Genomic DNA, 16,574 nt, shown 5'->3' with positions numbered 1-16,574 from the left:
GGGATGCCAATGACCTCTGGGGGGCTGGGAGCCAGCAGATTCCATACCACCTTTGGAGACTGCCCAGGGAGGTCACTTGGGGGGGGGGGGGGCTTGGCGCTGACTTGTCACTTCCCACCTGGCCATTGGGGTGTGTGTGTGTGGGGGGGGAGGTTTGCGATTTGTGGGACATCTGGCCAAGAGGCAGCCGCTCAGGTGTGAACAGAGGCAGGGTGGAAATGCAGCGTCAGGCGGACGATTATCCAGCCCGAGATCTTCCCACATCACCAGCTCCCAAACCGAAGCGTAACTCCCCTGCAGCCCCCTTGCTCTGGGCGACGTCGGATCGGTCTGGAACCTGCAGCCAGGAGGGGGAGGCCTGCGAGACCAAAGGCGGAAGGGATGCCGCGGCAGGAAGCAGCAGATGTGTGCCCAAATTTTATTGTAAATTTTAAAAATGCATGTGTTTTGCACGCTGCTTTGGGTAGGGGAATCTCGAAATATAATTCTCTCCTGGATGTTCTTTAGAAGGGCTGTTGAGGCAGGTGGGGCTGAGAGAGCTCTAAGAGAACTGCTGTGAGAACAGCTCTAAGGTGACCCAGCTGGCTGAACATGGAGGAGTGGGGAATCAAACCCGGCGCTCCAGTTTAGAGGCTGCTGCTTTTAACCCAACTGGCTCTCAAGAAGAAGAGCTGGTTTCTATAACCCGCTTTCCATTACCCAAGAGTCCCAAAGTGGCTTATGAACCTTTCCCTTCCTCTCCCCACAACAGATGTCCTGTCAGGTGAGGGAGCTCTGTGAGAACTGCTCTGTGAGAACAGCTCTCAGAGGACTGTGACTGGCCCGAGTTCACCCAGCTGGCTGCACGCAAAGGAAGAGCGGGGAATCAAACCCAGCTTGCCAGATTAGTCACCGTGCTGCCTTTAGGATCACCAGCTCTGGATTGGGAAATTCCTGGGGACCTTAGGGGCCAAGCCAGAAATGGGCAGCATTTGGGGTGGGATGGGCCCTTAACGCTATGGGGTCCTCCCTCCCAAGGAGCCATTTTCTCCAGGGGAACTGATCTCTTTACTCCCTATTTCCATCCCAAAGATGCAGACCTAGGGGGTCATGCCAACCACCAATTTAGGAAGTGACTGAGGCAAGGCTCAGCAAGGCTTCTGATTGGCCACTGCAGATTTGATTGGCCAGAGACACCTCCACCATGCAGGGCTTATCGGGGCTGTGGGACCAAAGGTGAGCGCCAGCAGCCATTTTGTGGCTGGCTCCGCCTTCTGGGGCAGCCATTTTGTGGCTGCAGCCACCACGCCCTCAGAACACCAAACACACAGGCTGAAGGGGTCAAGGGATTGCCGGCATTTCTCATATACAACAATATTGGTTTCTCATTTTTACCGTGTCTTCATTCACCTCTCTGGCTGAAGCAGCCTTATTTCCGTCCCCCTTTCTCCAGCATCCACCCTCGGATCCTGGGCAAAAGCCACCGAGCCGATGGGGGAACGGTTATAACATTTTGGCTGCAGCCCAAAAGGATGCTTTAAAATATTTAGGTGCCTCTTGCCTTCCAAGCCGGCCAGCCCCTCCTTCCCATCAAAAAACACTCCAGGCAACGTGCATTAAAATGTACTTTGAACTTGCAGCTCCAAAAGCACTTTGAGGGCTACGGAACTCTGCACTTCTCCAGAAGCCATAGGCCCCAGAGAGCAGGGGTGGTCAAACTGCGGCCCTCCAGATGTCCATGGACTACAATTCCCATGAGCCCCTGCCAGCATTCGCTGGCAGGGGCTCATGGGAATTGTAGCCCATGGGAATTGTAGCCCACTAGGATAGATTTCCTTTTGAGGGGGATCCAAAAGCAACATTTTCAGCAGTAGATCAGCTGAGTAGTTCAGCAGTGGAATAGGCTGCCTGAGGAGGTGGTGAGCTCCCCTCACTGGCAGTCTTCAAGCAAAGGTTGGATGCACACTTTTCTTGGATGCTTAGGGCTGATCCTGTGTTGAGCAGGGGGTGGGACTAGATGGCCTCTATGGCCCCTTCCTACTCTATGATTCTATGATTTCCCCTACAGCCCTCCCTTCTGATGCTTGAAAATCCAAATGGGATAAACCTTGTGCTTTACAGCTTTTCTCACTAATGGGGTCACGAGGAATTTCCCTCCAAGACAGATTGGCTCAAGGATCCCAGAGGGGTTTAGCCTTCCTTTGGGCAGTGTAGGGGTCCCTGCGGCAGTGCAGGGGAGGTAGCTGTAAATTTCCTGTGTTGCACAAATGGGGGTGGGCTAGATGGCCCTTGAGGTCCCTCCAACTGTCTGTTTCTAAACAAGGGGGGCCTGATATAACCCTATCAGACAATGCTAAAAGGAAACTGGCACCAGACGCTACTGAGGAATTTTGCACTCAACTGAGATCTTTTTTTTTGGGGGGGGGGGTTACATTTCCACGGCCGGTGCGGAAGAAGCGTTTCAGGGCAGGGTGTAAAGCAGAAAAATCCAAGACTTTATTCGAGGAGCAGAGAAACAGCTGTGTTTTCCATAAAACAATGCGAACAATCATCTTTATAACTTCCGACAGCTTTCAAGCAGGACACCCCCCCACCAGGAGGGAGGGACACCTTGACAAGGGTGTGTGTGTGTGTGTGTCAAAGGGAATATTCCAGAGAGACAAACCTTCTCAACACAACACCCCCTGGAAGATTCTCTCCGACGCTCTCCTGAGTACAACAGATCTCCAACAGGACATTTCTCCGTGTGAATTGCTTTTCGGCAGGGTTGCCAGCTCTGAGTTGGGAAATCCCTGGAGATGGGGGGTGTGGGGGGGCCCTGAGGAGGGGCAGGGTCCTCGGAGGGGTATAGCACCCTAGAATTCACCCACCCAAACAGCCCTTTTCTTCAGGGGGGCTGATCCCTGTTGTTCAGAGGACAACTGCAATAGCCAGAGATTTCCAGGCGTCACCTGGAGGTTGGCAGCCTGACTTACAAGGAGGGGAACCCGGGGGAAGGGGATAATCGCCATCAGCCCAGACACCCAGGAGTCCTTTGGCTAAAATTCCTAAAAAAGAAAACCTTTCTAAGTCGTAGAGCGCATCTGAATAGCCCAGCTACTCTCTCCGCAAGCCGCCAGCTTTGACCCCTGGCCAGCCGGGGGTCAACCGGCGGAGCAAAGCCAGGATTTTATACCAAAGAAGCTATTAGTGGGGAAGGGGGAGGAAAACGAGGGACGGTGTCCAGCAGGTGCTCAGGAGTCCTCGGCCGAACTGTGCCCATTTCCGTCGCTGCAGAAATCTCGGAGGCAAGAGGGCGACAGAAGGGAAAAGGCTACTGGTGGAAGAGGGAGGGGTTTCAGTGGGGCAGGGAAATGGCACCAGGGGACACCGGCGGAGACACAATGGCGACTCTGCCTCCGGTTCGCAGTTCTGCAAAAACCACTTCAGGCGGGCGGGCGTGCCGATCGGCGGACGAAGAGCTGGGTTCGAGTCCGGCAACACCTCAAAGGTCAACGTGCTTTCCAAGTTAGAAGCTTTCGAGAGAAGAAACTCCCCTTGGATTCTTGAAAGCTTCTATCCCGGAAATCGGGCCGGTCCGGAAGGCGCTGCTGGACTCGAATCCAGCTCTTGGGCGGTTCGCCACCCTCGATCTGGAAGCAAGGTCCTGCGTCACCAGCATGCTCAATTCATGCTAGGACTTCTGTCAGCCTCAGGAGCGGGCATGTTTGGAGAAACAGAGAGGGGCTTTTTATAATGCGCTTCTATCAAAGGGCAAAAATCTGCCCACGGCCGAAACCTGGATCTAGCCACTTCCCTGGGCTTCGCTAGACACGCGACAAAAATGTGTGCAATCTTCCGGCCAGCAAGAAATTACCCCTTGGGAGGCAGCTCTGGACTTCCCCTCATGCCTGATGCACGCTCAGGGAGGGACCGACTGACTTTAAAAACGTGAATGAGATTAAAAGTGACGCTTCCCTAGCAGGGGTTTCTTTCCCGGTGCTGGGACAGGCAGAAACCCAACAGGTCTCACCTACCCATCACTGTATCCCCGTGCCAGGAAATGGGGTCCCCTGCTGAACTGCCCCATGCCATGCAACTCGGTGGAGAAAACAGCCACACAACAGACCAGGTGAAAAGGACAAAGAAGGCGCAGTTGGGCAGGCTGACCGCCAGTTTCTTTGCCGTCTACGGCCGTGAGCGATCGGCTCTCGATCACAAAGGCTGCTGTGCAGTTTCTGGCCCTCTTAAAAAAAAATCAGCGTGTCTCAAAACGGCAGGGCCTTTTTTTACAGCTCTTCCACAGCCAATGTGGGCGATAAAAGAGAAAATCACGGCAGCGCACTGATTGGAAACCTTTTTCGGGGTAGTTCACAGCGGAGTTGGATTCGCTGGCGGCTAAGACGCCGGAGCCAGGATCCCCAGCGTGGTGCCCAGGGGCACCTGTGAAGGGCTCTGAGAATGTGGGCAGGGCAAGGTGAGGCTTCTGCATGGCAAAGGTGGCCCCTGGAGATTGGGGGTTGGCTGTACAGGCTCCTTAACATGTTGCTTGGGCAGGAACCTGACGCCACTGCACAAGAATCTTCACCACGTGACTGCAGGGGTGGCCAAATGTGGCTCTCCAGATGTCCTTGGACTACAGTTCCCAGGAGCCCCTGCTGGCAGGGGCTCCTGGGAACTGTAGTCCAAGGACATCTGGAGAGCCACATTTTGGTCACCTTGGACTAAAGGAGAGCTGCTGCAGCCATTTTGGGCCAGGCTCCACCCCCTGCTGCAGCCAATTTGGGCCAGGCTCCACCCCCTGCAGCAGCCATTTTGGGCCAGGCTCCACCCCCTGCTGCAGCCATTTTGGGCCAGGCTCCACCCCCTGCAGCAGCCGTTTTGGGCCAGGCTCCACCCCCTGCTGCAGCCATTTTGGGCCAGGCTCCACCCCCTGCAGCAGCCATTTTGGGTCTGCGCTCCCCCTGGCAAATCAAATGGTTGGCAACCCATCTGCTAGAGATAACGTGGCATTGGTAACACCCGAGTCAGGTGAGCGTTAAAGAAGCCGGAAGAGAGAGGCAGAGAGAGGAAGGAGGGAGGTTTGCCTTGCTGCAGTGGGAAAAACTCAGAAGGGTTTCCCAGGATCTGCCCTGAGGGCTTCATACTGCCTGCAGCGCCAGCGACCCACAGAGGCCGGCTGAGGAAGAGTGCCGTGCCAAGCTGAAATATGTCCTCCTGCCCTGTGTGAGGAACGCGGCTGACCTGGCATTGACCTCCTTCCTTGGCACGTGTGCCCACGCAAACCCCTCTCCCGCTCTCTGGAAGTGGGGCGAGGCAAAAGGAGGAGGGAGAAATGACAGTGGCAACGCCTGGCCAAGTCCTAAGAAACAGCTCTTGGGGGCGGAGTTCTACAGGCGGCCTCCTCCAGCTCTGCTCTCTGCAGGATTGGAACTCATGCCAGCCCTCTTCCCCAACTGACCCTTTGGCTGCTCCCTGCTTCCCATCGCTTGGTGCTCAAAGGGGCACGGTGGCCTCTGACCAGTTTTACGGGCACTGCCAGGAAAAAAGACGGCACGAAGCTGCTTTCACTGGAATCTCACGGCAAGGGGGGGTCTTAACCCCCGAGCCCGCGTCCAGAGACCCCTGAACTGGGGAGTCCACAGTTTGAACCGGGGACCCTCTGCGTTCCAGATCACCGTCTCTGCCAATGGGTGCCCGCTCCCGGCACCAGATCGCCCGAACCATTGCGTCCCAACAGCAGAGAGGTCAGTAGAGCTAAAAAGGTCCTTTCGCTGGAGAAACGAGAACCGTTTTTGCACTCAGGGCCTTGACGGAATTGCAGCTTGAGGCTGGGCATCTCAAAACCCGGGGCAAACGCATCAAAGCTGTCCCCTGTGAGTTCGGCTGGCCAAGACTCCGGCCGTCCCCTGAGCTCCGTCGTCCGACACCTTCCCCTCTCTGCTAGAGGCCAAGCAGCGTCCAGGGCCGCGTTTGGAGCACCAGTGTTTCGACTTGACTTCCGTGTAGAGTCGAAAGAGCCCGACAACTCTCTTGTCACACCGCCTGTCTCTCCGGATCGCACCTTGCTGACATTTCACGCGGGACTCCGCGGCTGCGGCACGTGAAGGATAATCCAAGGCTTTTTGGGCACGCAGAATGGAAAATTCAAAAGGGCAACGTACCCTCCGACCCGGGGTCCGATCCACTGGGAAGCTCTCCAGTGCAAGCCCGACTGAAATGGACAGAAACGACTCCCTGTTCATTTCAACAGGGCCAAAGCAGAAGAGCGTCTCCGCGGATCGTGCCCTTGGGCCAGATTTCGCCTCTTGCTCTTCTGGTCTCGGTGGCTCTCCAAATCCAGTTGCTCCCTCTGTGTCTCACAGGAGAGCTGTTCTTTAGGGAAACTGAGTCGCATCTACGAGAACTCTTACTGCTGTCTGTTCCTCCAGACGGGAAAATATATCCACATGAAACGAGATTCTTTTTGTGTGTGGGGGGGAAAAGTTATATGCCAGGAAACAGTGCTGGGCTGGCCAGGAAATCTCCACCGAATATACGCTAAAGGCCACGTTTATTTTTCATTGAGTCACAAGTTAAAAACAGAAAGGGTGCAGGAAAGCTGTCCCGGAGGCAAATCAGGAGGAGGAAGGTGCCCTGGAGAGAGACCCGGATTCTGTGATTTTCCTTACGGAGACGGCAAGGTGTAGCCGACGCCAGCCGCGTCGCTCCTTCCTTGCTTTAAAACGCAGCCAAAAATAACCAGGACGTTTGGAAATCAGTTTGCATAAGTTGCCGAGTGACTTCACGGGGCGACGTCTTGCATTTCCAGCTTGTTCCGACAAGAGCAAACAGGTCATTCAAGTTGGGCTGTTTACATGTATCTCTCTCTCTGTATATATTTCTTTCTGTTTTTGGTTTTTTTTGTTAATTAGCCTGGAACCTGCAAGAAAGAAAGAAAGAAAAAATCAGAATAAAAATGAATGACTTCCCCCAACTTTTAAAAAAGGCTTTGAGAAACCCCAGAAGTGGCAGAATTGTGCAGAATACGGTTGGGAAGGAGAGCTGTGGACACGCCCACTCAGAGGCCCCTCCCCTTCCCACCCCCTCCAGGCCAATCACTGGCCATTCTGGGAAAAGTGGGCAGGTTGACATGACCCTAGGGTCATAGCACCCGATAAAGGTTTAGCAAATTTTAAAAATATATTAAAAAATAATCCCCCCCCCCCCCCCCCCCCCAAAATCTGGAAAGTCTGCCAGGCCCGTCAAGAAAATGCAGGTTTCACGAAACCCTAGTTGAATAAAGCCGATCTGCACGCTTAAAAACTTCCTTGAAAGTATTTGGCACTCCCGAAGGGAAAGGAGTACAGTTGCCACCCTCCAGGAGGGGCCTGGGGATCCCCTGGTTTTACAGCTTATCTCCACGCGACAGAGACCAGTCCCTCCTGTCTAGAATCCCGCCCACTCCCGGCTCTGCCCCCCCAAAGTCTCCAGGCGTTTCACAACCTGGAGTTGGCAACCCTAGAATGCCCCCCCCCACCCCAGCTCCCTCATGCAAGGAGATCTGAGTCATCCCTCCTGAATTAGACTCCTCAAAGCTAGCGGGACGCTTACCCTGGGGAAGGGGGGGGGGGAAGGAGGACGGAGCTACAAGCCGCGGGAGTTGCTCCATTGTCGCTCTCGGCCGCATTTCGATCTCATTTCCTGGACGGCCCCCGTCTGCGAACAGAGAGAGAGGAAGAGAGGCATTGTCAGAAGTGGGTTCTGGAACCGGTCGATAGGTTCAAAACAGCCCGTCCTGGGACTGTCCTGCCATCATAGAATCACAGAATCATAGAGTTGGAAGGGGCCATAGAGGCCATCTAGTCCAACCCCCTGCTCAACGCAGGATCAGCCCAAGGCATCCTAAAGCATCCTCATGCTGTAGCCCACGGATCCCCACCACGGTGCCCGAGGGCAACATGGTATCCACCCACACTTCCCATGGTGCCCACCAAGCTTTTTGGAAAGGAGGCGGGGCTATTGGAAGGCAGGGCTTGTTACTGGACGTCCTAATTCGAGTGAAAGGGTTTTCTACCAGGGCATGAGGCGGATTGGTAAGGACCCGGCTTTTCCTTAGTATGTTGTTCCATTTCCCGTTCAAGCTTGCCTCCTGCCTGGGAGGTGTGACACAGGAGGTGTTCCATCTGGGTCCACCACCGGTGGCAGCCATTTTGGGCTTGGCTCCGCCTCCTGTGGCAGCCATTTTGGGCCTGACTGCGCCTTCTGTGGCAGCCATTTTAGAGTTCTGTGACACTTGTCAAAATTCCAACGGGGATTGGGGAGCCCTACAAGGGTGGGGACCCATGTCCTAGCCTATCGGGAATCGGGAGGGCGGGCAACAACAACGTGGCAACATGGGTCACTGTAATGCAGGAATCGCCAAGCTTTGAGAGCATTGGGGCGCCTTTGGATGTGGTACGGCGGTGGCATAGTCACAAAATGGCTGCCTGCAGGAGGCAAAGCCAACCACAAAATGGCCGCCACAGCTCGCCTTCAAGCCCCACTGTGAAGAAGATGCCAGAGAGTTTTGTGGCTGGCTCTGCTACCTGAGGCAGCCATTTTCCGACCGCCATTTTGCACCTGCACCCAACATACGGTCAAGATTCCCCCGGACGGAAAAGAGTTCAGGGCCCCGCAGCAGGCGATGTGAGGACCCCTCTTCTCGAGACCCTGGAGAGCAGCTGAACGTCTGAGGAGACAATACCGCCCGTACGGACCGATACGTTGCCTCGACATGAGGCCGCCTCATGCGCTTGCGTGCGCAAGGACAGAACGAAGAAACAGAGAGCGGCACACTTTGCCCCAGCACTGAACCTTCTGCTCGGCAGGCAGGAAAAGAGATTCCGCCTTGCCCGCCTGGATCACCAATTTGCTGTCTCCCCGCACGGGCAAGGTTCAAATTAGGCTTCCGCACCTTGAGAAGGCCGTGTGCGTGCCGGAATAGAGAGAGAGGGAGCAATCAGCCATCGCTAGCGCTGAATTTTAATCATGCGTTTCGGGCCAAGTGCCTCGTCACTGCATGACTTAGTCTGCTTGTGCTAATCGAGGGGTGGAGCGCAGACGTGTGGGAAACGGGTGGGCAGCTCTACCAGGCCCGGTTTCCAGAGGTGGCACCGGCGTGGCGGAGAGGACTCTTCGCTGTCTCATCTGCGACGACGAGAGGATGGCGTCACGGGATCTGGGAGGCAAACGGACGGTGCCGTCTCCTTGCTGACGTTCTTATCCTCCATCCCACCCCCGCTGGTGTTTGCTGTCCTGGGAGTCCACACAACGCTTCAAGAAAGTTGTAGGATGTGTGGCAGACTGATGCACATCTTGCGAATCAGCACAGGCCACACACACACACATGAAGGTGCCAAAAGCCGAATCACACCATGGGTCCTTCGAGGTCATTGTTGCCTACGGAAAGCCGGTGTGGTGCAGCGGCCCAAGAAAGGCTCTGATCTGAAGAACTGGGCTGGATCCCCCAGTACTCCACCAGAACCTCACACACAGTTCTCACAGAGCTGATCTTGCAAAGCAGCTCTCTCAGAGCTCTCAACCCCACCTACCTCACAGGGTGCAAGGAGTTGTTGGCAAGCTGCTTTTGGACTCCTTCAGATTGGGGAAAGTGGAGTATATGAAAAAAAAACATCTCTTTTTATTCTACTCATACTGGCAGTGTCTCTTCAGGGTCTCAGGTGGAGGTCTTCCCCAGCCCCTCCTGCCTGGTCCTTTCAGCTGGAGATGCTGCCTGGGATTGAACCGGGGACCTCCCTGGGCTGACCCAGCAGGGCTCTTCTGAGGGTCTTCTCAGGGGAAGGCCTCGGCCTCTCTGCCCTGTGGCTGGCCCTGCAGAGGAACTGGCTGGACCCTGGGAGAGATGGGAGGCTGGACTGGAGGGACCCTCCCTGGTCTGATCCAGCAGGGCTCTTCTGAGGGTCTTCTCAGGGGAAGGCCTCGGCCTCTCTGCCCTGTGGCTGGCCCTGCAGAGGAACTGGCTGGCCCCTGGGTGAGACGGGAGGTTGGACTGGAGGGACCCTCCCTGGCCTGACCCAGCAGGGCTCTTCTGAGGGTCTTCTCAGGGGAAGGCCTCGGCCTCTCTGCCCTGTGGCTGGCCCTGCAGAGGAACTGGCTGGCCCCTGGGTGAGACGGGAGGCTGGACTGGAGGGACCCTCCCTGGCCTGACCCAGCAGGGCTCTTCTGAGGGTCTTCTCAGGGGAAGGCCTCGGCCTCTCTGCCCTGTGGCTGGCCCTGCAGAGGAACTGGCTGGCCCCTGGGTGAGACGGGAGGCTGGACTGGAGGGACCCTCCCTGGCCTGACCCAGCAGGGCTCTTCTGAGGGTCTTCTCAGGGGAAGGCCTCTGCCTCCCTGCCCTGTGGCTGGCCCTGCAGAGGAACTGGCTGGCCCCTGGGTGAGACGGGAGGCTGGACTGGATGGACCCTCCCTGGCCTGACCCAGCAGGGCTCTTCTGAGGGTCTTCTCAGGGGAAGGCCTCGGCCTCTCTGCCCTGTGGCTGGCCCTGCAGAGGAACTGGCTGGCCCCTGGGGGAGACGGGAGGCTGGACTGGAGGGACCCTCCCTGGCCTGACCCAGCAGGGCTCTTTGGAGGGTCTTCTCAGGGGAAGGCCTCGGCCTCTCTGCCCTGTGGCTGGCCCTGCAGAGGCACTGGCTGGCCCCTGGGGGAGACGGGAGGCTGGACTGGAGGGACCCTCCCTGGCCTGACCCAGCAGGGCTCTTCTGAGGGTCTTCTCAGGGGAAGGCCTCGGCCTCTCTGCCCTGTGGCTGGCCCTGCAGAGGAACTGGCTGGCCCCTGGGGGAGACGGGAGGCTGGACTGGAGGGACCCTCCCTGGCCTGACCCAGCAGGGCTCTTCTGAGGGTCTTCTCAGGGGAAGGCCTCTGCCTCCCTGCCCTGTGGCTGGCCCTGCAGAGGAACTGGCTGGCCCCTGGGTGAGACGGGAGGCTGGACTGGATGGACCCTCCCTGGCCTGACCCAGCAGGGCTCTTCTGAGGGTCTTCTCAGGGGAAGGCCTCGGCCTCTCTGCCCTGTGGCTGGCCCTGCAGAGGAACTGGCTGGCCCCTGGGGGAGACGGGAGGCTGGACTGGAGGGACCCTCCCTGGCCTGACCCAGCAGGGCTCTTCTGAGGGTCTTCTCAGGGGAAGGCCTCTGCCTCCCTGCCCTGTGGCTGGCCCTGCAGAGGAACTGGCTGGCCCCTGGGTGAGACGGGAGGCTGGACTGGAGGGAAACTCCCTGGCCTGACCCAGCAGGGCTCTTCTGAGGGTCTTCTCAGGGGAAGGCCTCGGCCTCTCTGCCCTATGGCTGGCCCTGCAGAGGAACTGGCTGGCCTCTGGGTGAGACAGGAGGCTGGACTGGAGGGACACTCCCTGGCCGGACCCAGCAGGGCTCTTCTGAGCTTCTCCATTATGGTAAATGGCATGCAGATGCTGCCATTTTGAACCCTGTCTGCTCCTAAAGGTACTTTAATCTCAATTAAACCCTACTGATTTCACAAGGGATTTATTCACAGGATTGGAGGCAGAGGCTGGCCACTAGGGGGAGCGCAAGAGCAAACATCTCCTGAAATAACTTAGGCGGGTAGCCCACAATTCCACGGCGGTTTCATAGAATCATAGACAGAATCATAGAGTTGGAAGGGACCTCCTGGGTCATCTAGTACAACCCGCTGTGCTATTTCTTCTTCTGCGCACAATTCCCCAAAGCCTGAAAGAAGAAAGGCTGTGTGCAGATGCGCACCTAGCAGGCCCCTGCCTTCCAGAAATCCTTGCAACAAAGTAAGAGAAACGGCTTACCATGGGCAGCCCTTCGTTGGCCATGTCTCCGGACCCAATGTGCGTCAGGTGGACGAAGTTCATCGGCTCCCCTATCATGCTGCGGTCGATCCGCCGCCTTTTCTTTTTCTGCAAAGAGAGAACAAGGAAGCCGGTTTTATCTGCTGACTTAAAACCTTTATTAATAGAAGAAGAAGAAGTGTCGGTTCTTATCGGCGTTTCTCCCTTGAGGGACTTGCAGCAAATTACTGTGTAAACAAAAGGTTATTTTAAAAGACAGAATAAAAACGAGAAAAGCTCACAAGAATTGCTTGGCCAAGTGTAGCCTTTGCTAATCTCCAAGTCATTTGAACATGAGAGGTGGGCTGGGGTGCACCTGCCTGGGGAGGTTGCTCCATAATCCTGGGGCCGCCACCGAAAAGGCCCTGCCAGGTGTGGCGAACAGATGAGCGTCTTTGATCGGTGGGGAGTTAGGAAATTAGGAAGGCGGCCCCTCTTTGCAAGCTTCTTTTCTAGGCAGGAATGTACGGGAGCAGTTTTATAGGAGAAGGGGGAAAGCCAAGCAAGGGCTCATTTCTGTGATAGACGGTCTGTGAACCAAGAGGATTAACCTTGTAGAAAGATCTTCTCAGCCTCCCTGGCCTGTGGCTGGCCCTGCAGAGGAACTGAGGCCCCCCCTCGGGGTCCATCTATCAGCGGGCGCAACTTCTGGCAATCAGATTATGGTTGCCAACTCCGTTTTACAGAATTCCTGGAGACTCAGGGAGGATTCAAATCCAGGAGCACCTTGAAATCCAACAAGATTTCCAGACGCAAACAGGAAAGATGATTCTGGAATCCATATATCCCAGACAGAAGGTGGGAGGGTGTGTGTGTGTGTAAAGACGGCTTGTAAAGGACGCAAAGGAAGAATGTATTGGTAATCAGGTAAGCGTCCTAGGTCCCTAAACTCTCTCCGCAATCCATTCCGTCAAGATGTTTTGCAATCTTGAATCCAAAAGGTTAACTAAGCATCTAGACCTCTAATTTGCACTGCAAAAAGAAGCGGAGCTGGATTATGCATGGAGTCCTGCCATGTTGCTAGGAAATAAACCCTGGATACAAAAGATGATTCTGGAATCCATATATCCCAGACAGAAGGTGGGAGGGTGTGTGTGTGTGTAAAGACGGCTTGTAAAGGACGCAAAGGAAGAATGTATCGGTAATCAGGTAAGCGTCCTAGGTCCCTAAAATCTCTCCGCAATCCATTCCGTCAAGATGTTTTGCAATCTTGAATCCAAAAAGTTAACTAAGCATCTAGACCTCTAATTTGCACTGCAAAAAGAAGCGGAGCTGGATTATGCATGGAGGCCTGCCATGTTGCTAGGAAATAAACCCTGGAGACAAAACAGGACAGGCGTTACTTAGGGAGAGCAGAGTGAGGGGGTGGCAGCGAACCCAATGGCTTTTTGCTACTGGGGCTTGGCTCTGGGTCAGGCCAGCCTCTTCTCCTTCACCCCCTCTCCACTGCCCATCTGCACCACCTAGGTATGCCAGCCTCCACGTGGGACCCGGGGATCCTGTGGAATTCCAGCAGCTCTTTTACTGCTTTGCTCTGTTCTCTGTCCATATAACTGATTATCTCAGGTGACTTAGGTGAGAATCATAGCAGTAGGGGTTTAGTTAGCTGGTGGGGATTTCCTGTTCCATCCTGTTGACTGGCACCACTACCTCTACGGTAGCCTTTAAGGGTGGTTTTGGAGGTTAAGGCAGAGCAACGGATAGCGGAAGTCAGTCTTAGCAAAGTTTCCAGGTAGCTGGCTTTGTTGCTCTTTTCAATAAAGAGGTTTTCCTGCAAACGGAGTTTTCTTATTGAAAGCCATCGTCCGAAATCTCACAGCAACCTTCCAAGGCAGAGTGAGGATTCAAACCCAGACCCCAGCTGGATGCTGTAACCACTATGCCACGCTGGCTTCCGCATCCAGAAGGTGTGGCAGAGAAAGGAGTCAGGATCGATGGATACAATGCAGAATGTAACTACCGCGATTGTTGTTGTTGTTGTTATGTGCGAAGTCGTGTCCAACCCATCGCAACCCCATGGACAATGATCCTCCAGGCCTTCCTGTCCTCTACCCTTCCCCGGAGTCCATTTAAGTTTGCGCCTACTGCTTGAGTGACTCCATCCATCCACCTCATTCTCTGTCGTCCCCTTCTTCTTTTGCCCTCGATCGCTCCCAGCATTAGGCTCTTCTCCAGGGAGTCCTTCCTTCTCATGAGGTGGCCAAAGTATTTGAATTTCATCTTCAGGATCTGGCCTTCTAAGGTGCAGAGGGCTGATCTCCTCTAGGACTGACCGGTTTGTTCGCCTTGCAGTCCAAGGGACTCGCAAGAGTCTTCTCCAGCACCAGAGTTCAAAAGCCTCAATTCTTTGATGCTCGGCTTTCCTTATGGTCCAACTTTCACAGCCATACATTGCAATTGGGAAGACCATAGCCTTGACTAAACGCACTTTTGTTGGCAGGGTGATGTCTCTGCTTTTTAGGATGCTGTCTAGATTTGCCATAGCTTTCCTTCCCAGGAGCAAGCGTCTTTTAATTTCTTTGCTGCAGTCCCCATCTGCAGTGATCTTGGAGCCCAGGAAAATAAAATCTGTCACTATCTCCATTTCTTCCCCATCTATTTGCCAGGAAACTACCGCAATTAGAGAATGCTTAATGTTTACAAAATGAGAAGGGCTTCCCTATGCCTGGAAGACAACCTTGCTTCCCCCCACCCCCCGAAAAAAATGATAGGTATAGGGCCAAGCCTCTGTCTCCTATTAACACGTTCTGGGGCCAATCTTTTGGCTCCGATCAAGCCCTGCAAGCATTCAGGTTAATCCGTGTCAACAAGGCCACCACTGAACCAGAGCAGATAGAAATATTTCAAGAAAATGGAGGAGGCAACCGCAGGTATTCCTTTACAAAGATTTCTTTTCAGGCTTCCACAGAGAAAACTGTGAGCAGCAACAGGGCAGGTCAATGGGCAGGCTGGGGCTGAACCGGCAGGCTTGCAGCTGTAGGTCCCCCCCAGTCCGGAACGGACGGGATCCGTCTTGCTCCGCCTGGCGCAGAAGTGAGGGGCCGAAGTCCAGCTCTGCACCCGGAACAGTTAAACGCATTCCTGACCGTCTCCACGCAAGCGAGCTCAAAGGACTGGCAGCTTGGAATTTGGTGCCCACACATGCTTGCCCCCAGATCACGCCCAGACGGAACTGGGAGGGAAGGGGGAGGCCTTTGGCTCTTTGTCTGCCTCCTTCCTGCCTCACCGGGAGCCAGACACTCCTGCGGAACGGTTCTGCATCTATAGGAAGAAGCGTTGGCCATGCAATTATACGGTGCGCGGCTTCTAACCTAGGAGAAACCAGTATATGGCAGGACCGGATGCTTCTGCTCCTTAGAACAGGGGTAGTCAACCTGTGGTCCTCCAGATGTCCATGGACTACAATTCCCAAGAGCCCCTGCCAGCATTCGCTGGCAGGGGCTCGTGGGAATTGTAGTCCATGAACATCTGGAGGACCACAGGTTGACTACCCCTGCCTTAGAAGACTGCAAAAGGTGCAGGCAGAGAGGGGTGAGCATCAAGAGGAGAGCAGGGACGGCTACAAGGGAATCGCACCGCTTGAAGGCTGGCAATGAAGAAAACTGAAGCTGTCCAAGAGTTTCTTGGCTGCAAAAGGAGAGCTAGTTTTTTTTTTGTACCGCCCTTTCCAACGACCCAAAGGGGCTTTCAATCGCCTTCGCTTCTCCTCCCCACAACAGACACCCTGGGAGGCAAGTGGGGCTGAGAGAGCTTTAGGAGAACTGTGACAGACCCACGGTCACCCAGCAGGCTCCCTATGTTTCCAAGCACCTTACCATCCCCTCCCTTTTCTCTGCTCGCAGCAGACACCCTGTGGGAAAAGGCTTCCTAATATTGCAGGGGAACCTTTTAGCTTTTCCCCTAACGCACATGAGATACCCTCTCAGCACAGGATTATATGACAGCGAAGAGTGGTGAGCCTAGGCCATAGGGGGTGGTCTCCAAAAAGTCAAAAAAAATTTACATATTGGTTGGAGCCATAATCTACAGATCCCACTCAGCTACACTTTATAATGAGTTTAGATTTTGCATATAGAGTGTATTGTTAGAATTCCGACCACTGAGAAAGACCCAGTAGGTTCGAAATGCGTTTGGTCTTATGTGCAGTTAGTTCTGTGTCGTTTTTAGGTAGTTTTTATTCAGTTTTTTAGGTAGTTTTTATTCTGTTATTCTGACTCGGTGCTTGCACAGGGGATACCTTTACCTTTACCTTATTCTGTTTTTAAATTGTGCAGCACAATAAATAATTACCGTTTTTATAATATTTTATGCTGTACAGCTCAGCTTCTGTGCTCCCACTTGTAAAGGTCGGGTTGTGTTCCTTTTTTGGTTTTGGTTTTACGTTGTATGTTTCGGGAATTCTAACAAAACATTTCGGGAGGTTATCCCGGCACATCGTGGTTTCAATGTCTTTAGCGATCCAGATGAGCATATTGCTACATTATTGACTCAACCCAGTTCTTTTGATTCAAAGGTTCATTCCAGCCCGGGTAAGGAGTGGGAAACCTATAGAAGGTCAAACATCAGGAAAATGAAAACACAAACTCATGCAGGGGCTCTAAGAGAACCTCCATTACTGTCACATTTGAGCGCATTGCTGGTCCCTGTCTCTAAAACTGCAGGAAACAAGTTGGTCCCCTCCTCAACGTGTCCGCATTTTATGTGGTTACACACAGTTCTCCTCTCACTCCTTGCCCTCCTCTTGGCCAAGCGACACACCTCCAGTT

The 16,574-nt window shown here is 54.4% G+C and overlaps 1 protein-coding gene across 1 annotated transcript in view; it reads right to left on the bottom strand.

The window, feature by feature from the left end:
- Positions 1-2,453: 2,453 nt before the first annotated feature.
- The window catches only part of CDC42SE1 (CDC42 small effector 1), a 50,597-nt gene continuing 36,476 nt past the window's right edge, over positions 2,454-16,574 (bottom strand). Inside the window, exons 3-5 of the mRNA XM_077319962.1 lie at positions 11,770-11,877; positions 7,552-7,656; positions 2,454-6,880 (exon numbers count right to left, since the gene is read on the bottom strand). Of these exons, the coding sequence (XP_077176077.1) occupies positions 7,585-7,656; positions 11,770-11,877 (180 nt within the window). The 3' untranslated portion in view covers positions 2,454-6,880; positions 7,552-7,584. The remainder of the gene's footprint in view (positions 6,881-7,551; positions 7,657-11,769; positions 11,878-16,574) is intronic.

The sequence above is a fragment of the Paroedura picta genome, chromosome 1, assembly GCF_049243985.1.
Source record: "Paroedura picta isolate Pp20150507F chromosome 1, Ppicta_v3.0, whole genome shotgun sequence".
Classification (NCBI taxonomy): Eukaryota; Metazoa; Chordata; class Lepidosauria; order Squamata; family Gekkonidae; genus Paroedura; species Paroedura picta.
This window is presented reverse-complemented; position numbering and strand designations above follow the sequence as displayed.